Source organism: Bemisia tabaci, chromosome 8, assembly GCF_918797505.1.
Source record: "Bemisia tabaci chromosome 8, PGI_BMITA_v3".
Taxonomy (NCBI): Eukaryota; Metazoa; Arthropoda; class Insecta; order Hemiptera; family Aleyrodidae; genus Bemisia; species Bemisia tabaci.
This window is the reverse complement of record NC_092800.1, coordinates 28,468,752-28,490,655: the sequence shown is the minus strand read 5'-3', so window position 1 is coordinate 28,490,655 and position 21,904 is coordinate 28,468,752. Positions and strand designations below refer to the sequence as shown.

Below are 21,904 nucleotides of genomic sequence, written 5' to 3'. Positions count from 1 at the left end.
GACAGGCAGTTTAAACCAGCTATCGTAAAATATGTGGTTTAGAGTGTATTGAGCATATAATAACATACATTAGATCGATATTATTCAATTGACAGTATCCTGCAGCGAATAATAGGGGAAAAAACTTGATAATTCAACGGACGAAGTGATACTTATTTTGGTCAAAAGACCAATCGAACCTAAAATGTCAAGTCATGCAGCTTTCTATAAGAAAAACGAAAAAACTGTTCACCTTCTCCTTGACTTTCCAGGTTCTTCCTGACCCTTGCTGTGACCCGTGCTGACATAAAACAGCACTTAAATATATAAATCTATAAGTAAAAAAAGATATTAATCATTAGCAATAGAGAGGAGAGGTAGAATAATATATATTAATCATTAGCAATAGAGAAGGAGAGGTAGAATATATATATAATCATAGCAATATCATTCAGACATAAGATCTATTTTCTCTGTGGATATCTCTGGCTTTTTCCCCGAATCAAAACAAACAACGAAAATAAGCAAGTCCAGCACGTTCAGATCAGTAGGGGCCTCGAATTTTCGAGAGAAATTATTACACACCACAACCACATTGCATTATTAGAGGAAAAATGTTCGGCAAATTTCCACGATTATGCTACAGAAGTTGAAAGATTGTTCCTTCATGCCATTAAAAATAATCTCCCACTAAATTATAGCCTCTTTCACCAAGCACGTGAAAACATTCCCATATTTTGGCCTTGGACTAGAGTCAAATTTTCGAAAAAGGACCGACTTCAACACAATTTAGAAATTTCAAATACCCTCGAAAATAAGATTCAACTTCAATACTTACTCTAAAAGCCCTCATTTACATGTACTAACCTCCTTTCTACACTTTTGTGTAGTATACTCTTAACCTTCATACCTCTCCGACTCAACTCAAGTATTGATTTTTTTTGCTATTTCCTCCAAATTTGCCCTCACTCCCCTCATTTGCCTCTCACATAGTCGTAAACTCAGATCTCTTAATCTTTCCTATTTTGCAAAGTGCAAAATAGGAAAGATTAAGAGAGTTACCTATTTATTCCATTTCTCACCCCATCAGATCATATCAATAAAGTGCCCTTACTCACTCCCTTCCAAGAATTCAACCAATCACAACCTCTAACTTTCCTTGTCCATCCCTTTCTGCTACCGTCACATCACCCAAATCGCCACCAGCGTCCGAACGGAGTCTCATTCCGCTCCAAACCTTCCTAGTGCACATTCGAATTTTTCTCCCCGAGCCATGGACACCAAAATCGCCTCAAAACAGTTCTGGGATGAACTCCCACTGTGAGGTCAATAATTCTGTTGCTAACCGAATTCTTTCCCTCGCCGTCTTTGATGGGATGAAGAAAAGTTCGAATTACTCCATCTACAAATCATCCTCCAAGACCTGCAAGAGACGATCTCTGACGGATTTCAATACATTCAACAGCAACGGGAAGAACAAGATCTCCTGGAACGCGTTAGACTTCTCTTTCTGTAATCCATTTTCTCTCGTTTAATTTTAAGTAAATGTAATTGTTCTATTTCTTCTCTTTTCAACCTCAAGGGGCATTTTGGCGCCTACGATATTGATTTGAGGTGACTCATCAAAGACGGCGAGGGAAAGAATTCGATTAGCAACAGAATTATTGACCTCACACCACTCGTCGATATCCTCAACCCAAAACTAACACACCTCCACACGGAAATCGTAGATCGTCGCGCTCAAATCCACCTCGAAAATCAGCGCCTAAAATCTAATCTTGAAAACCTATACATCCAACTCTTCAAAGCCTTCTACGCCGAATATTTAATCTTCAATCGATCCCCGGATGCATCGCTATTCACCAGAGTCCGAAGCCGATTTGGCTTCTCTCTACCAAAATCTTCAGCCGAGGATGATGAGGAATTCGAATATAGAATTCTTCAACTATGTGAAGCGGATATTCTATATCAAATCCACTCCAACGCAACACAACGCCGCACGGAGGACTGCGAGACATCGATATTAACATCCATCAAATTCCTTTTTATGTAATATTTGTATTAATTTACCTGTAAATGGTCTTGTATCTTTTTCTTCCTTTTTCTACTTGGGGGGCATCTTTTTCTTCCTTTCTACTTGTGTATTTTTTCCTGTGTATTTGTGATCAAAATAAATAACTAAAAGAAAAAAAAAATTTAAATAAAATAAAACAAAAAAGAGTGAATTGAGTGACAAAAAACAAAAATCTTATCACGTTCGCACAGAATCTAAGTCTCCCAACTCACATGTCCGATTTTTCTCTGTTCCATGGTTGCCAAGTTCATTTTGCCCTACAATTATTCTTCAAATACATACATTTGTCAACAGCCCTCTTCACTCCCCCTAGATCATTTTCCCTTGTAACGGCAATGTAGTCACATCTATCACATATTATCACATTATTGTTATAATTTCATCCTCATTTTTTTAAAACTTTTCTCCTTTTCATAAATTTCATTTTCTTTTTCTTGATTATTATCTTTAATTTCCTACTGCTCGTCGACTCTTCATTTACTATTGCTCACCTATTGTATTCGTAATCTGTGCAATCCCTTATTTTCCCTTTTATTCAAGCCATGTTACAAACATTTCACCTTAGTAACCAAAATTTGTTTTTTCTCAATCCTTCCAGATTCCTGTACATCTAAAAATCATGCAATCCAAACGTTTCGTCAATTATCATTTAGACTTGATGTTCAGCTTATTCGACGTAAATCACAACACTCCGCCTGTCAAAATAAAAACTCGCTTCTCACCAACTGATCTGTCCTTTCAAAATACAATTTTTGATAGAAGCATCAAACTTTTGTTAGAAAATTCAACCTTGTCATGCTTACTTACGGCTGACACCATCAACATTTTACATGAAAACAAACCTTCTCTCTGTTACATACACATAGCTACTCATATTTGATTTGTTACATCTGTACTCCTCTTTATCGTCTATACTATACTCTATACATCTACATTTAGCTATCTAAGTCTCCTTACATATGCTTATATACATCTCTATGCATTTAGTCTTCCTTCCCTTCTATGTACTTCCCTATATAATGTATTGTCACCCTTTACTCACTTAACCATTTTTCCTTATGTATTTATCGTGTGTCCTACCATATATTGTAATGTAATTCCAAGATTTTTCATATCTCTCACAGAGTCATGCATACTTATCTTCTATGTATCTCCTTATATATCCTTAACACATTGTTCTACCTTGCATTTACTCTCCATACTCTATTTATCCTCTGCTCGTCATCACCTGTGATCTACCTTAAAATTGCTGCCCTATTGATTGGCTCAGATAACTATCACTTATTCTTACAATTAATCATTTTATTCTCCCTTCTCCCTTATTTCTATCAATATCTTTACATACTTATGATGTTTATACTTCAAATTTGCATTTTAGCATATAATGTCTATTAAATTCCTACTACTTTTCTTATGTACTCATTGTGTCATTACTTATATATTAATTCACATTAATCTTATATCTTAACTCCTTATATCTCATAATTACACTATTCTATTCACTATTTAATCAATTACCCACAATTATTCTCATATACCTTTGTTACGTTTGAAGTTACTTCTAATATTCACCATCATTATACTCTACATTTTGCTTAATACTTTATTCACCTCTTATTTTCTTCGCAGCTATGTCACAGAACAAATCTCACTCTGCTCTCGAAACTCGTGTAACTTCGTCATTCATTCTCATCCGTGCTTTCAATCATGAACTCAATCGTAGAAGACAGTGAATGGAGGTGCCCGGTTCCTCTCCATAGACTCCTAAACCCTTGCATCGACGACGCAGAGTCGATACTTAACAGCCTTGCATCCACCTTAGACTCGACCAAATGGAGATACCGCCAAGTCGAAGAATTTCTATTTGATCAACACTTAATGACGCAATTTCTTGGATATGTACTTGCCAACAAGAAGCCCGACGCACAACTCTTCCTTTCGACCCACAAAGCACATAATAGAACTCTCCATGTAAAAGACCTTGAATCATTTGAGCTCTCGATCTCAATGGGTTCTGCAGTGCATCGAAGGTTCTATCGCAGAGGCACATACTTACATAAATGAAAAACGCGAAGAAACCGAGCTACTCGGTTCAATCAGATATCTATTTGTGTAAATTTATCATTGTTTAGTTTTAAGTTTTATTGTATCTTTTTCTTCATTCTTCTAATTGGGGGGCATCTTTTTCTTCTTTTCTACTTGTGTATTTTTCGTGTGTATTTTTGCTCAAAATAAATAACAAAAAATTAAAAAAAAAAAAAAAAAAAAATAAAAATAAAAATAAAATAAAACAAAAAAGAGTGAGTTGAGTGTAAAAACAAAAAAACAACAAAAAACAAAATATTATCCCTTACGCCCAGAAACTAAGTCCCCCAACTCACTTCATGTCCGATTTTTCTCTGTTCCATGGTTGCCAAATTCACTTTGCCCTAACAATTATCCTCAAACACGTACATGTGTCTACACCCCACCTCACTCCCCCTGGATCATTGTCCCTTGTAACTGCAATGTAGTCACATCTATCACATATTTATCTTCTTTCATTCTTATAAACTTTCTCTTTCTTTTTTCTCTTTCCCATTTCTCTTCTGTTCGCTGACGCTACAATTACTACTGTTCACCTATTGTATTCATAATTTGTGCAATCCTTTTATTACCTTTTATTCACGCTATGTTACACACATTTCGCCTTTGTAACCTTTTTTTTTCTCTTTCAAAATCCTTCCAGATTCCTGTGCATCTAAAATCATGCAATCCAAACGCTTTGTCAATCAACTTATTCGACGTAAATCACAACACTCCGCCTGTCAAAATAGAAATTCGCTTCCCACCAACTGATCTGTTCTTTCAAAATACAATTTTTGATAGAAGCATCAGAATCTTGTCAGAAAACCCGACATTGTCATGCTTACTCACGGCTAACACCATCAACCTTGTTCACGAAAGCAGATATTCACTGCAACTACTTCTCATTGCAGATACTAGTTTTAAAATCTCCATGTGCCTTTGTGAAAATAACATGGAATTTACTGAATCTCTTGAAACTTTTCTCTTAAATATTTTTCTTGTAAAGAACAGTCTTTTAAACGAGAATTTTTGTACTACACTTGTATTAGAATTCCAGCATTCATATTTTCTTTACAAACAAATACTCCAAGCCAAATTACTTTCACTAATCACACATCCCGCTTATCAATTATGGAGTTTCCCAAATTCCTTACTGATTAAGAAAAATTTTCAAAATTACTACGTCATAAATTTTACTTATAACACAAATTCTTGTCCCATCTGTAACTCATAACTTTGTAATCCGTGGGTTTTTGCTGCCCATCTGGCAGCTTCTTGTACCAACCCCCTTCTCATACGGGCGCACTGTTCTATTCACCGATTTTACGACGTTTTTATTGCACTTTTGCATCTCCCTACCGATAATGCAACCCTTGCACCTACATCTCACTCACCCTCGTTCTTGTTGTCTAACTTCCACTTGTATCTTTCAGATGTGGGACGAACCTGAAATATTCAATCAATGTCAATTTCTTAACTGTAAGAAACTTATCTTACACACTGACACATGGTGTTATGACCACAGAGTCTTAGAAACATATTTTACGTCGTCTCTTGAAAATTACGAGTCTTCATACGTCTTTCACCTCTTTACGCATGATTTAGCTATTCCGCAGCATTGGATTCATAAAATTATCTCTTATATCGGTAAAAATCCTTTTGTTCTATTTTACCTTTCTCTATTACCAGCACTTAAAGACGCAGTTCCTGGATTACTTAATTAACAGCAAAAAACCAGACACAAATCTCTTCATAGTGACCCTCAAAGCATTCAATCAACCATTACAAGAGGTGCCCGATCTCGAGCATTTTGAGCTGTCTCAACTCGAGTGGGTCTTGGAGACCTTGGAAACAACAATCACCGAAGCTCGCCTTTTCATCGACGAAAAGCGTCAATACGCAGACATTTTGGAATGCATCAAACCCTGCTGCACATGCAACCCCTGCAACTTAATCTCATTCACCCTCATTCTTGTTGTCTAACTTCCACTTGTATCTTTCAGATGTGAGACGAACCTGAAATATTCAATCAATGTCAATTTCTTAACTGTAAGAAACTTATCTTACACACTGACACATGGTGTTATGACCACAGAGTCTTAGAAACATATTTTACGTTGTCTCTTGAAAATTACCAGTCTTCATACGTCTTTCACCTCCTTACGCATGATTTAGCTATTCCGCAGCATTGGATTCATAAAATTATCTCTTATATCGGTAAAAATCCTTCTGTTGTTAATTTACAAGAACTACGAGCACGGAAATTATACATTAAATTATTCCATAGAAGTGACTATCCTATTGATTTTCGTTTTTACAAAAATAAATTAATTTTTCAAATTTTTATACTATAAAAGTGAATATTATAGTATTGATTTTCTCTACTTCCTCCCAATTTGCCCTTATTCCCCCATTCGCTTCTCACATAGTCGTAAACTCAAATTTCTTAATCTTTCCTATTTTGCAAAGTGCATCCTATTTATTCCATTTCTCTCTCCATCACATCATATCAATAAATTGCCCTTATTCACTCCCCCCCAAAATTTAACCAATCACAGCCTCCAAATTTCCTTGTCCACCCCTTCCTCCTGCCTTCACATAACCCGAATCGCCACCAGCTTCCAGAAAAAGTCTCATTCTGTCCTCTCCGTTCGCCACCTCACGACCTACTGTCTCAGCCATGAACACTGCAGTCGAAAATGAAGAGTTCTGGATCCCAGTACCCATCTTTACAGTTATTAACCCCCGCTTAAGTGAAACTGCCCACACGCTTATGTGAATTTTGTCTCAAATCGCCGACGCACAGTGGAGGTACCACCGTATCGAAATATTCCTCTATCAACAACATCTGAAAACCCAATTTTTGGATTACGTCTTTTACAATAGGGCACCAAATGCCAACCTTTTCCTAACCACGCAAAAGGCTTTCACCCGGCCACTGCCCTCATCGTCAAACATCGAACATTTTGAGTTATCTAAACTCGAAAATGTCTTGGATATCATTGAGATAACACTCAAGAAAGACCGTTACATCAAAGAACAACGTCAAGACTTAGACATCCTATCATGTATCAAATATCTCTTTGTGTAGTGTTTATCCTTGTTTAATTTTAAATTTTACTGTATCTTTTTCTTCCTTTTTCTACTTAGAGTCATCTTTTTCTTCCTTTCTAATTGTGTGTATTTTTCCTATGTATTTGTAAAAGAAAATAAAAAATATAATAGAGTAAAAAAAAAAAAAAATATAAAAAAATAAATGCAAAAAGTGAGTACCTTCAACCCTCAAAAAACAACGCTTAAAATCTACACTTGAAAACTTATATATACAAGTTTTCAAAACCTTCTACGCCGAGTACATACTCTCAAATTGGACCCCGGATGCAGCCCTATTTGTAAGAGTATAAAACTAATTTGTCTTTCCACTACCAAAGTCCTCAAACGAGGACGATGAAAACTACCTGTCGATTGGAGTTTTTAAAATTTAAAGAGGAACTACATCGGTAACATTTAAATATGAAAAATAAAGAGAATCAAAGTTTTTGGGTTTGTCACATAACCCATACAACTGGAACTACATCAAATCAAGAAGAACTTGCGATTGATGAGTGTAACATTTAGAAGTTGGATTAGCGTAAAACTTGAAGGATGCACGGTTATGAATCTTTAGATTCTGCTATGATTTCAAGTCAACATAGCTAATTAAAGGGGAGCCTATGTTGATCTGGAAGTAGTCCAACACTTTCAGGTGATTTTGAGAGTCATCCTCCACACCAGTTTCGTTGCTTGTCATGTCGAATTTGCAGATTTTTAGAGTTATGATGATTTCCTCTTGAAACTGAAAGAAACACAGTAAATGTATTAGACTCCATCTGATAAGAAATGCTTGTCCCAGCTGATGGATGGCTAACTTATTTAAAAAAAAAGGTATAAATGCTCAGTTTCTTCAGTCTTAGCCAAAATGCTTATGAAGAATTCTATAGTAAAGTATTCAGAAAATTAACTAAATGCATTACGGCTTGACAAAACTATCATAAGACGCATTTCACTATAATTTTATCTCATCTAAAATTTCATCAATTTTTCACTTCGGGTCCAATTTCTTCCCCACAAAACAACCTTACACAGAACACCAAAGAATTTGGCAATGGCTAAGGTTCGTTATAATATGAAATGATGTTCTTCACGACATTCTGTGCACAATGAGCTTTTGAAACCGAACTTCTTCTGCCAGGCAGACTTTTGGCACCAGTCTGCACTTAAATTTTGGATTTTAAAAGAAAGAAGTGAGTTCCTACGGGAGGAAATCAAATTCAAAACCCTGATCAGGAACCCTCACTTTGCTCTCAAACGGCAGTTTGCCTCTTCAAGCCAACTTTTTATCATTTATCATCAAAAATGTTTACTACAAGATCAAGGGCAGACAAGGCAAGATCAGAGGGGGCAACAGAATTTGATTTAGAGGATTTTTCATTACATGCAATGTCACTGGCTCTATTGATCAAATTTTTACCTTAATTCGTTGTAAATTTTCTATAGTCAATATACTGCATTTTTTCTCCATGTCAACTTTCCAAGAGGTTTCAAGGACCTGTGAAGACAAGTCAAGGAGGTTATGAAAAGGACAGAAACACAAAATTCTTGAAGTTTGAAGGAAACAAATAATTTTGTCCATCATCTTAAAAGAAAATCAGCATATGAGGACTTATATGTAACAATAGCAGATGTCGAGTTTCCACATTGTGAGAAAATCGCGCTTAAAGTTTTCAAAGCTTTGCACTTTGTCGCCCGTAGAAACGAGAGGATTCTTATAATGATTTTCATGCAGAGCAACTCTTCCTGTAAACAACACACGTTATACGATCTATGCAAGTGAAAAATTGAAGGAGTAACAGCGATTTGAAAAAAATGCGACATCCGCTATTTTTACTGAAAACATTTTTTTATGCATGAAACAAAGTCTACAGGAAGGGTAAGGCTTTTATCACGCAGGGCAGTTATTGCAAGTGCATTAGAATCTCTGCAGTATCCTGCCGTGCTGGCCGGGGAGAACACCGAAAACAGTGGATTCTCATATTCGCTGTTTTTACAAATAACATGGTTTTCAGTTCATATCTCGCCAAAAAATTACGCAGGAAGTCTGAAACTTTGCACAGGCATTCTTGAGAGCTCCAGAGTTCCAAAAAAACGTTTGCCCTAGAATGGTGGATGTCAGCGACTGCTATTGTTACAAATAAGTCCTCATATACAGTAGAACTTGAGAAGCTGGATAATCAGGAAATCAAAAATCCCCCACTAGTCTACATTCTACTACAATACTATCTATTTCCCCATATAAAAAATGTAACTAATTTTGGAATCAGCCATATACTTGAATTTCATATAAGTCAGACTTTTTTTCCCTTGGATACATTTTTTGGCCTTGTCATCAACTTTCTTAGCCATTAATTGGATATGAGCGAGGATTTTCCGTCAAAATATTGTTACAATGAGGCAAATCAAAATGAACCCCCACCATACAATATGCAGATCACAGTGAGAAACGTTAGGCTGAGAGACAATTTTTCCCAATTTCTCTATTTACAGAAAAAGAATCTGCATAGATGGATTAAAAACTTACATCATGGTTGACGGTGGCAACAATAGAGTGAGAATCGAATATCTGAGAGAGCTGGACATCAATAGCATTGCAATACACAAAATTATGTTTGCTGAATGTTATACAAATCCGTTTTTTAATGCACGGAAAACAAATTTCACCCGACTCAGGCAAATTGTTGAACAGATCTAGATGTCTAGAAGCTGGTTGATCACCTGAAAAAGGTCGAAAATTACAATGAAATAACTGAAACTGAAAACTATGCTATAAAAAATATTTTCTTAAAATTCCTATCAGTGACTACTGAGGATTTGATCAACAAAAATTAAGACAAGGTTCTTTATTACATGAGAACTATATTTTTTTTTTCTGCATTGCCCTTTGCTGACATAAACAAAGAAAAACCATACCAACCTATGTGCCGTTTGTTTCCCTATGCAGATAGGTGCTTTTGTGGATGAACCATGAATCGTAGTTCCTTGTTGCAAAATATAGTCCCACTGTTCAAAACAAATTTGACTTCTGACAATAGAAATATGCCTTTACGCAAAACCTTGAATCACTAAGGATCCACAACTTGCTGCAGGGCTTTCATGAAATGCTCCTTTTATTAATACCATCAAAATATCCAGAAAAGTTTTACTTGGAGATGGATGGGGGGCAGATAAATTCTTACATCACAACTTTTTCTGAATTAAATTCTGAACTACATCTCATAGAGGACAAAAAAGCCAAGAGAGCATGCGAAACATCTCAATTCAAGTATAATCCTGACAAAAGTTGCTGATTTTTATCCTGTGGAACCAAATTTTAGTGTGTACATGGTAACTGTTCAATAATGATTTCTAGAATTCATGTTTTTTTCTGATTTCTACCAAAAAATCCCGTGTTGAACACCCAGGACTTCTCCTCATTCATCTTAGATTCTCTTGAAAAAAAAGAAAAAAGATTTCTCGCCAAAATTAAGGGAAAAAGGTAAACTTTTCTTATCTTTCATTTGATTTTTCAAAACAGAGTGAAAAAAGACGACCAGTTTTAAAAATAATTTGATCCTGGAGCGGTGAGTGTGAGAGAGAAGATATTCCCAGTTTTTGACACTATTCCTTTGTAATTTTCATTCTCTTTTAAACCCCAGTATTTCCCCTTTTCTCCAGAACTAGAAACCATGTGTTCAGCTCAGAGGAGGAAAATTTGAACACGGTACCGACTGAATTACTAAAATAAATAATGGGGAATTTTATTAATAATTGGGACAGATTACTGTTAAGAAAACACCAACAGAGAGGGAGAAAAACATTCTAGATACAACACTTACTTTTGATTGGGTCTGTGAGTTTGAAACATTTCACATCATCAGAGCTGAGATATGGTTTCTGTCTATCTGTTCCTTTGCAGCGATTAAAATCTGCCAGAAAACACGTCAAAATAAACAAATAAGTAGAGAAGAGTGGAAATTATAAGGTCTAGATTGATTGATTTGTGTTAGTCGAAGGCTTCATAAAAAATTCCAATGTTTTTATTTGCAGAAAATTGATCAATCACTTCCTTAGAGTGGATATTTCTTGAGATACATTTGTGATGAAGAATTTAGATAATTTAAACCAAAGCTCTTAAATTTTTTTGCTTAGTGGTGAAACAGAGAGGAAAGTTTTTGCGAGCACACTACCTTGATTTTCTTAGCAAGAGGTAGAAATAAACAGATGTGATTACATTTTTTAAGTAGGCCCTAAGAAAATCTTTCTGCAGCTAGGATTATTGACTAAAGACAATGAGATCATTCCAATTTTCCTATCCCATCCAGTTGGAGCAGCACCATTGCGTTGTCATATTTCCTGTCATTTTTTGATCAAGTTTGAAAAATGCGTTCAAATATGTTACAATAGATCTTGAGTCGACATCTTTTCCCCGGTAATTTTTTTATAAGGCTAATTGAATCCTTTAGTTAAAAAACGACCCATCACGGAAAAATGAAGTTTTTCATGGGACGATAAAAACTGCGTAACAGCCAGAAAAGGAGTGTTTCAACGCAAGAAAATGAACATTGTAAAAAACCTGAGTTGGGTCGTGTTCAGACAGAGAGATTCAATTCTAGGGAGTTGCCCTCGCCTATCATTTTGCAGTATAGTTACAAAAAACCTACACAACAATTGAATCGGTCACTCTTGAGAAGACTCAGACACCAAAGATAAGAAGACACGATAAACAGTAAAATCTGAGTTAATCAACCTGTTCTAAATCTCAGAGCTCAAAAACAATCACACGATTAATTAATGAATCACATTGTTAATGTATCTGAAATTTAGAGCAGGTCGACAAAAAGAGTTGTTACTGTTTCCTCATACTTTCACAGATGGCGTCTGAATCTTTTGGAGAAAGGCCTGTTCAATTTTCAGTGATTTGCAGTTTTTGTTTGAGTGCGGAAAAGTTTTTGTGTCAGGATATGCTTTTTGTTGTAATTGTCCGAGGAGCCACTTAAAAACACGTAAATCTTATAAAGAAGAATGGAGTGGAATATGTGTAAGTGCTGAAATTACTCTACCTAAATGTGCTAACTGAAGTATTTGTGTGATGGGTAAGTTTTTGTCCAAAAACTTGGCAAGATGTTGCACATAAAGTCCATTTTGGCTGGTGCGTTTTTCATAGGCTCCTAGATGACAACATGTTGCATAGCCTTGAACTAGATTGCAGTTCCCATTCCGTTCATATTCAACTATCTGAGGGACTTCGGAGTAGATTTCAGGATTTTCAGACCTGAAATTTGGTATGAACTTCATCAGATACACAACACATAAGCATATTTTCATCTTTGTGTTTAACCGACAAAGGTTAAAAACATACTGAAATTCGTTACGGAAAGAGAGAGATAAAGATCCACAAAGTCACCATCCTTTCGTAATTTACTTCGCCCTAACGATACAATGTCCTCTTCTTACTGTGGATAGAAAAGTTAACAATTTTTTTTTCTTTCCTCTAAATTCATGGATGCATGAATGAATGAAGTCCTGCCTCAATCTCATCATTTCTGAGGAGCTACTAATTTGATGAGAGAAGAAAATTGAAAATTTTACTTACTTATCAGGGACTCTTAGGCACATATCTAGAATTATGACTAGTAGTTTAGGCACAGCCATCATGATATCTTTAATGACCTCTTGATCGCAGATACAATCAGAGCGTAAGTAACTTTGAGGACACGGTGTGTCGACTCCCATCATATATTTATCGCCAATTTGAAATCCATGCCCAACGTAATAGAAAAAAACTGTAAAATAAAGACAAACTGATTGAAGAACTTTTTGTATGTGAAATTCAATAAAACAATTGTGTTTTGTGCAAAAGGCTGACTTTTCATATTAAAAAATCATCACTATTTGACTTTGGGTCTCAGTAATGAGAGGCAACAATTTTCCTAGTTTTTGCCTCCAAAGGCAATTAAGACTATCCGCAGACTTCAGAATAAGAAATCTTTGAAATTTCAAAATTCTATGGGAATCAAAATAGTTCAATCTCTTAATTTTTTCTATCAGCAATCTACTTACTTGTACTGAGCAAGGAGGAAATTAGCAGCATGAAAATATGATAAAAGTAATTTCAAAGTTATCAGCTTTTTTTCCCGTTTTGGAGTTTTATTATTTAAATTATTTTTCAAATGCAATGAGTTAGGTAAATATTTCAAGTTTTTTCACATGAAATGCCCTTACATTTTTAACTAATTTTAATTATTGTATTTTCATTTATACTGACTTTCCCCAATTTTTCTACAAATTACATGCACTGTAGCTGCAGATAAGAGAGAAAGCATCAGAAAAGGGGGAATTGATTTGATTGGCATACGAACCATAAGAGCCAGGAAGTATAAGCTGGCAAAACTTCTTCAAGACAACTTTCATCTCATCCTTGGTTAAATTTTTCAGAGTGAGAACTTGGAAATTCAAACGTATCAAAATGTTAGCTAGAGTTGAGGCGTCATATGCTGGGGTATACAGCCTGTTTAAATTGTCGTATTTTTCGTTTGCGATTAAAATAGCGAACTTGGCTGTGGTGAAATTTTGATTGTTATTGGTGAGCTCGAATTCATGCGGCATCACATTGATGCGGCATCTATCACTGAAAACCTCGCCTGCGGAATTGCTGGCACGACACACTATAACTGTGTTCTCTGTGATATTGCTCAACTGTTAAAATAGAAAAGAAAAATGAACAAATGAGAAAAATGACTTCTGTACCCTTGAAACAAGAAAAAGTTTTTTCTTTTATTGGAAAAATAATTCAGGCTGCAAAGAGATTTTGAACTAATTCAAACTAAGTTGGAATTTTTTAGCCAATGTGCGTTAAAAGTCCAGAAACTGGAAAACAGATCGCTCACTAAATGGCGCAAGTTTACTTGCCGTCAGCAACCGTTTACTCAAGTCTCAGGCTGGTTTTCACGACCTCTCCGAACTTGGTAGCAGAAAAATTAGGAGGCTGCGCTGCACTGAGGATGGGTCCAATTGGACCTGAAACGCGTCTGCAGTTGCCCCCCTGAATGGTCATATCTAGTGTTGCATAAAACAGCGTATCTCTTTGAAGGAAAATTGTGCTCAAATGAGCTTTTTCCCTCTGTATTAAGATTTCCAGTTTTCTGGACTTTTAATGCACATTGACTAAACAATTCTGACTTACTGTCTTACGATTCTTGCGCCTCCCGCCATCAGTTTGTAATTCAAACAGTTGAAACCTTTTAGAACTGCGTAAACTTTCTATGATAAGTGGTTTGGCGGATTACAGGGTTGCCATGATCTTTAAGTTCTCTGACTTAATTGGCTTCTCTCTGACTCTAAAATTGTTTAATTTTCTGACTTTCCCTGACCTTGGAAAAAAATTGGCCTCATAGTTTTATTTTTTTCCTCCTTTTTTTTAATACGCTGACTATTGCTAAACTTGGACAAAATGTCTTTTTTAAAGATCCAATCATGGGGAAAGGCATTTAGTGGCTGGTAAAAAGATGAAAAGCCTTAAAAAGTTCAAAAAGGGTAAACAGTTAGAAGGTTAGTGATATGTTTTAGTGCTTAGTAGATGTGTCAGAAATTCCCTGATCTATCCTATGAATTCTCTGACTTTCCCTGATTTTCTGGGTTTTCCAGACTGCCAGCAACCCTGATTTAACAAGAATCGGCAAAAATACATCAGACATCTAATTTTCTCTGATGTTTTAATTTATGATCAGGCACCTAGGCAAAACTGAAACTTAAAAGTTTGAGAGTATATTCTTTACAACCCAGAATGAATTCACAGAGAGTTTAAACGCATTAAGTAGTTTAGTTGAAAAAATAAAACACCTGAGATTAGGCAACGTTAAATGCAGTTGGAATTGGGGAGAGAACAAATTGAACGAGACAGGGGTGCAGAAAGTTTTTCGCCTTCAAATGTTTTGAGGCAGCCTTTGTAATTTATGAGATTTACTTCACATCGCCATCTACATAAGACTTGAGCACTTCACTGTTTCCTTTGCATAAAATGGCGTACTTAACTATTTTGTTGGCATAAGAGAGCCCATTATAAAGTTTCCTCCGCAAAAAGCTGTGCGCTTAGCTGGTTTATACCTTCTGCTATCACATTTTTTTGCCTTTTTCCAGAGGGCATCACAATCTTTTACCCCTTTTCAGGTGCCTCCACATTTGCTCTGAGATTGGCCAACTGGCCAATTGAGTTCTTTCTGCGCCCCTAGGACAAAAGTAACATCAACCTGAATCCATCAATCATCAGTCTGCCCTTTGAATAGCAAATAAATTTCTAGTGAATGGTGCCATTTTTGATGAGACATTTGTGCAACCTTTTCTTTCCCCAATTCTAGGCTGATTCAAGTTGAATCCATATATGGGTGATTTCACGATAATAGGAATAGTCGTGTCGCCGTGGGTTATGAACGACATAGGGCAAAACGATTGAAAACCAAATTAATTAATCAATAAGAATGATGTCCCTGAACCTATCCATGCTTAAAAATATGATGAATTATTATTATATTTAATAATATGAGACTTTAAAGGCCGAAAATGTCCGGTCGGTTACGCGTCGCCAACCTCGATTTTGAAGCAAAAGAGCAATTTGCGGTAACATATCAGTACTGATCATGAACTCTTTGGCAATATTTGCTGAAAAGAGACTCTAGTGTTCAAGAAAATTGCCAGTTTGAACTGAAATGTTTATTATTGAGTGAGAAAAGTCATAAGAAAGAGGTGTCGCCACATTTGGCAACACATTTTTGCAGTTGTATTAAGTGCAGTGTTTATCTCGCCAAATGGAGTCAGGAGTTTCAAAACTGCCATCAAATTGTTCGCTGAAGTCTTCTTGACAAAACCATTACTGATAAGTCACTTTTTTTTACAATGAAAACTTTAATTTTTATGAAAACCAGTGATTTTTACGTGTGTAGCACTAATTCCTCACTACGCAAAAATCTCAATTTAATAGTATTTAACTAAAAGAAAGTCTCCAAAGTCTAGAAAACTTTTAAGGCAGCATTAATTCCACGTCACAACTCAAGAATTGCCAAGTTTCATCTTTTGTATCATCTTTAATCTCACATTTTTGAGTGTCGGTTACGCTGCGTCTGTTACGTAACCGACACAATTTGGCAGGGCCGCCTTGTTTGCGTGGACCTCCAGCAGTCCTGCGGGAAGCACTGATACCTGATTCAATGGCTTATTTATCAATCACTTTAACTTTGCACTGAATCATTATAGAGCGTGCCAAAGCTGGGAAAAGGAAGTTTAATACCTTTAAAATGAGGTAATGAAATCCTGTTAAAATTGGTGCACTTTTATTTCTAAGGTATTTCACATTTTAACTATTCCTGTTATCGTGAAATCACCCATATAAGACTTTAGGAATCTTTTTTAATAAAAACAGGAATTCTGAGTGTTTAGTAGGGCTCAAATTTGTCATCATTTTTACCTGAAGGACATCCGATTTTTCATTTTGGAGCAGCTCATTATTTTTGTACCATTCAAGATGTGCCGCTGACGAGATTCCTATTCGCAAAATAACACCTTCGTTGAACTTCACATTCAACACTTTTGGTAGCTGAATAACAAAAACTGGTAAATGAACCATTATTTCGACATAAACAACATTGGAGTGGATTTCTCTGACCTCTCCCGGAAGTTGCTGCATAACAGAGCAGTGATACTCCCCGACATCATTGTCACTTAAAAAAGAGAGAGAAGAGTTTTATTAATTTAAGGGGTTAAAAAAAAAGAAGAGGACTGCACAATGTAGTGAGGGTCGCGATTAAATGAATAATTTTCTGAAAGACAAAAGCTCCAAAATTCAAGTTCTGAGAAAAACAGGAAAATTTCTGTCATTTGGCGTGCATTTAGTCTTTTGAGCCCCCAAAAATTTACATGTGTGTCAAAAAATTACCTGTTAAAACTGGACTCAAGGGATTGAACGTGCGTCAAAAGGCACTCTTTTTTCCAGTTTTCCTCGAAACTTGAATTTTGGCGCTTGGGCCCTTGTGAAAAATATCAGTTCAATTGGGAAGGAGTCCAGTTACATTTGAAGGTTGAAGCTTTTAATCAGCTTAATCAACCCACGACAACTTCATTTGAGACTTTCTTTCTTTGGCTTCTTTGCACAAGAAATATTAGATTTTTTTTTTGAAGAAAATAATGCTCATCCAATCAAGTTGAAAATCACTGATGATCCCAACCGGATGTAAAGCTTGCAAAAACTTTAAACCTGGAAAAATAATTGATTTTAGCAAGGATTCTAGGAGAAATGAATATTCCCAACTTCCTTTTAGTTTGCAGGACGGAGAGGTGCAAAGTTTGGAAGTGTGTCATCCGTCAGAACAGAATGGAGCTGCTTGGAAATAATGATAAAGCCCTGTACAAATAATTATTTCTGTTCAAGGTAACCTCTAATCACCAACCAATCAACTGACTGGTTAGCACCTTTTTGTTAATATACGAGTAATGACCAAAATGTGATTTATTTTGGACAGTAATTTATCCGGTGATAGAATCATTTACTTTTTTCCAATGCTCTTTTAGGAACAGGGGATGAAACTCACCTAAAAGATGGAATAGATAAGCAAGAGCTTGTCTGATTCTCAAGCACGACATTCCCAAAATACCACTGAAATGTTGGGGGAGGAATACCAATTGCTTCACAGTGTAATTTTAAATCTCCTCCAAGCCGTATTTGTAATACTTCTTCGTTTCCGCCAGGCTGTTTTGTTATCTCAACAGGTTCTGTAAAAATTAGTTATACACTAAATATGTGTTGAAAAATTTTTAAGTATAGGTTAGACTATGACATGGATTTAATATAAAGTAAACAATGAGAAAGGGGTGTTCTGACAAAATATCACATTAAATGACTTAAAGTTGGTGGAGTATAATAAAAATATATTATACTATGAATGGTAAGCATTCTGGGTAGTGTCATTACCTACTTAATACCCTTTTACGAGAGAAATTCTTGGGAACGTCGAGTTGATCAGTTCTTTTCATCTACAGAGGAAAGAGAAGAGAGGCCAAATTAGCCATTCCTGTGACAAGGCAATTATTTGATTCAACCTAAAATCAAAATACTCACCTAGTGATAATTTTTACCCCTTTTTCTTTCCTTTAAGTTAAGAAAAATAAGTCAGTGCACTTATAGAGAGCAACAGTCCAACAGTGGATCCGTCATTTTCATTCCATTGCATTCGAAGTAAATATTTGAACAAGATGAGACGGTCTTCTACCACACTCTAAAAACACATGAACTTACTTGGTGTGGACTCAATTCAATGGAGAACTTTTAAATGGACTTTAGAAGTATTACGACTAAAAATTAATGTCAGGGATGCAGGAAGTTCTCAATTGGTGTTCCTGTTTCAAAGATCCCTTTCTCTCAGATAATTGTTAACAAGTTGGTCATTTTTGTGCTCTCAAGAGAAAAATTGCTGCAATTTATGAAGAGAGAAACACACTTACAACCAGTTTTGCATAACATACATAATTATTATTTAAATTTTATCGAAGTAACAATATGGCAGAATTCGCAATTTTTACACTGGTGAGCAACCTTCTAATTTTTAAATAAGTTTTTGAGGTCGGTTTATTTTTGCACCCCCTGGTTGCCTGATTGAAAAGTTACTGGACCCGTGTTTTATGCAATAAAGATACAAAATAATTCCTTACCTGGCTTCACTAGGTATGATAAAGCATCATATTGAGAAGAATTCCTTAATATTTCACACAGGTACTTGACTTTGCAACACCGCATGATAAGTTCATTGAGCAGAAAGTCTGCAGGAGACGAGGCCATTTCCATTTTACGCAAAACAAATGGATCAAACACAACCGGTAATCTGTAAAATGAAACAATTTATTTATGAAATTAAGAGGAATATGTCCCTAAAAGTTAACAATGATTAGCTTCTGTCAACGATTACTACAGAAATTAAAATCCAGACCTACTTGATGGGATATTAAAGTGAGTATGATATTATTTACGGAGGATAAAGCAACTATACTGATAGCCGAAGTGCATACGTGTGTGTCTCCATTGTGGTATTTCAAAATATCCATAGCAATTTCATTCTTTTGAAGAGAAAAAAGCCAATTTCATGGCTCAAAATTGGCAAGGAATGTTCTGCTGACAGAGAAGACAAATCAAGAGGGTTTTCAAGAAATTATGTTGGCCAGTCTTCCAAAGAAAAATAAGGTATGAAAGGAAGACTACGATGTTGCAAACGGAGGTACATGGATTCAAAGGTCATCAATATAAAAAGGGAAATTTTAATATAAGTTTCATAAAATCTTCAGAAGCAATCACATAAAATTAATTTCGTTTAAAAAGTAATCTGCCATTAATTATGAATTTGATGTATTGCAGTTCATTGAGTTCATCATTTTACAGAAGAAGAATTACTAAATATAAAATTCAAAGGGGGTTTTAACTTTACTTGCTCTTAACAGCATAGTATCAATGCTGTGGAAATGTGAAATGAACTAACATAGAATGGTATGACATCAGTATCATTAGAATTAGCAAGGAAGCCTGGGATTACGAACAACATAACGAAAAAAAAGAAAAACGCAATAAAACAAAACTTGAAGTGGGGCTTTCTAAAAGTAACAAGAAGTTTTGGATTATGTGCAGCAAAGACTAGCAGTAAGAGCCTTGGTATTTAGGTAATTTGAATGACCAGTGGTGACCATGAGGTGCATTGACAAATCAAATTTATCAGACAGTGTTTAGTTCTTCAAAACACTAAATGCAGTGCAGTGGGACTTGTTGACCTTTAGGGATTCCAATGCGTAAAATTGAAATGTTATGCGCTCATACAAATACTTGCAAGTCATCAGATGTTTCAAACAGAATTAGACGGCACCAACTGCTTACCATTGGATAATTCAGTTTCTGAAAGGACCCAAACAGTTCAATTAGACGATGCACCTATGACAACCGGAACCTGCCTGAAATGCAGGTTTCACAAGATTTACCTGGAGTACAAGAACGCAGCACATGCTGAGATTGGATTCCTAGGTGTTCTTCCATAACCTCATCAGAGTTAATACATGGAGGGTTCTCTGTGACTGAATAATTTCTCCACCGATAAAGATTTATCAGCTACCATTTTATGTTATTTGTTAGGCATACCAACAGCAGTAAGGTAACAAGGTTAGGAGAGGTTTTCCACTAAAGCGGTTGAGTTTAGCAGAGATTCTGTCTTGGCCAGGAAGGCTAGGGCTGACAGAAAATCCTGCCGCAGATCATCAGTAAGCAGGAGCATGTCACCAATGCGCATCTACTCTCAGCTCTGGTTGAGAAAGAAAGAACTTTAATTGCCGTATATATTGGCAATTTCAAACGCTAATCAAATTGCCAGCGTGGCATGGAAATTGTGTTCTCGCCTGCTGTGCGGTCATAAATGCCTCGAGAGGCCATAAGGAATATTTTTAATCACCTTAAAGTGCAGCGTAAACCTCAAACCCCCTAACTCCGCAGTTGGGTTTGTTTACAATCGTGACGTCAAGAGGGTACGAGATGCGACCACCATTCTTTATCCGCCTTGGCATTTCAGTTTAAAAGATTGTGTCTTGGCCCGCAGGATTTCTTGTCAGCCCTACCTTCGGAGCACAGGACAGAATCTCAGCAGGCTATTCAACTCGGCCCAGAAGGCGAGGGCTGACAGAAAATCCTTCTCTAGGTGGGGAGTGCTGAGAGTCTACAGAAAGGGAACTTCAATGCTCCTGACTGCGCACGAGACAGTTATCGATGGAAATTCAACAGGATTTTATGTCAGCCCTACCTTCAGAGCTCAGGACAGAATCTCTGCTAAACACTCAACTCTTCCACTGCAGGAGATATGCTTTGCGAGATCGTCATTCTAACTTCCAGTTGCTTGTCCATTGAACCATCAGTGGAGCTACTGACTTCATAGGGAATGGAAATATGAAAAACTTATTTACAAACCTGAATTTGGCTAGGACATTGACGACAGTTCGCCAGTTGTCATTGGTGTCCAGACAGGCTTTCACATTTCGTAGAATCATCATGTGGTCTCCGATGTCATCGTCAGGGTCAGGCAGACGATTCATGGTCCCTTGAAAGGCAGACATAGGCTGATTACAGACGATTGAGGAAGTATTACTACTTCTTCACGATAAGTTTACCTTATCACAAAAACTCCGATGTTGAGGCACATGGCATGGTGCAATAAGTGCTCATGCTAACTGGGACAAATTTGATGTTTCTTGCGTACATCACTGGACACGCTCACACAAGAAGATGCGATCAGACGAGGAAATCGCATTCTTAAAATTACTACTATTATAAGGACTACTCACGGGAGGAGAATGAAAGCGTTACAAAATCTTTAATGAGCGCTTGCTCCGATGCAAGTAATTTTTGAGAGGAAATCAGGGAAATGTGGGCCGCCGAAGACGCTGAAAATTAGTGAAAAGAAAGGGAGAAACAACTGGGAGAAAGAACGCCGATAAGGGTTGTTTGTTGTTTGGAGAAAGGACGCCGATAAGGGTTGTCTGTTGTTATGATTATTTGCAAGGTTCCATTGGTTGGTTCTGCTACTTTCATTCCAGATCTCGCCTAGGAGGAATTTAATTGGCAAATTCTAAACCAGGCATTTTGATTGGTTGAGACATGCGCTTTCCATTTATTTCAATTGACAGGAATAAATAGAAAAGATC

At 36.3% G+C, this 21,904-nt stretch overlaps 1 protein-coding gene across 2 annotated transcripts; it reads right to left on the bottom strand.

Annotated features, from left to right (window-relative positions):
- Window positions 1–6,476: 6,476 nt before the first annotated feature.
- Window positions 6,477–21,899, bottom strand: LOC109033956 (mucosa-associated lymphoid tissue lymphoma translocation protein 1). Of its 2 annotated transcripts, XM_072303079.1 has the most exons (12): window positions 21,541–21,899; window positions 21,171–21,300; window positions 18,890–19,059; window positions 17,773–17,953; window positions 16,653–16,905; window positions 13,555–13,891; window positions 12,789–12,978; window positions 12,256–12,467; window positions 11,032–11,121; window positions 9,738–9,931; window positions 8,631–8,708; window positions 6,477–7,955 (listed from the first exon to the last, which is right to left on the bottom strand). In XM_072303079.1, exons 2-12 carry the CDS (start codon window positions 21,293–21,295, stop codon window positions 7,794–7,796), a joined length of 1,992 nt encoding a protein of 663 aa, XP_072159180.1. In that variant the 5' UTR covers window positions 21,296–21,300; window positions 21,541–21,899; the 3' UTR covers window positions 6,477–7,793. The 2 variants fall into 2 exon arrangements, with proteins under 2 accessions (XP_072159180.1, XP_018902380.2); XM_019046835.2 differs by having other exon boundaries at window positions 21,171–21,899.
- Window positions 21,900–21,904: the final 5 nt, after the last annotated feature.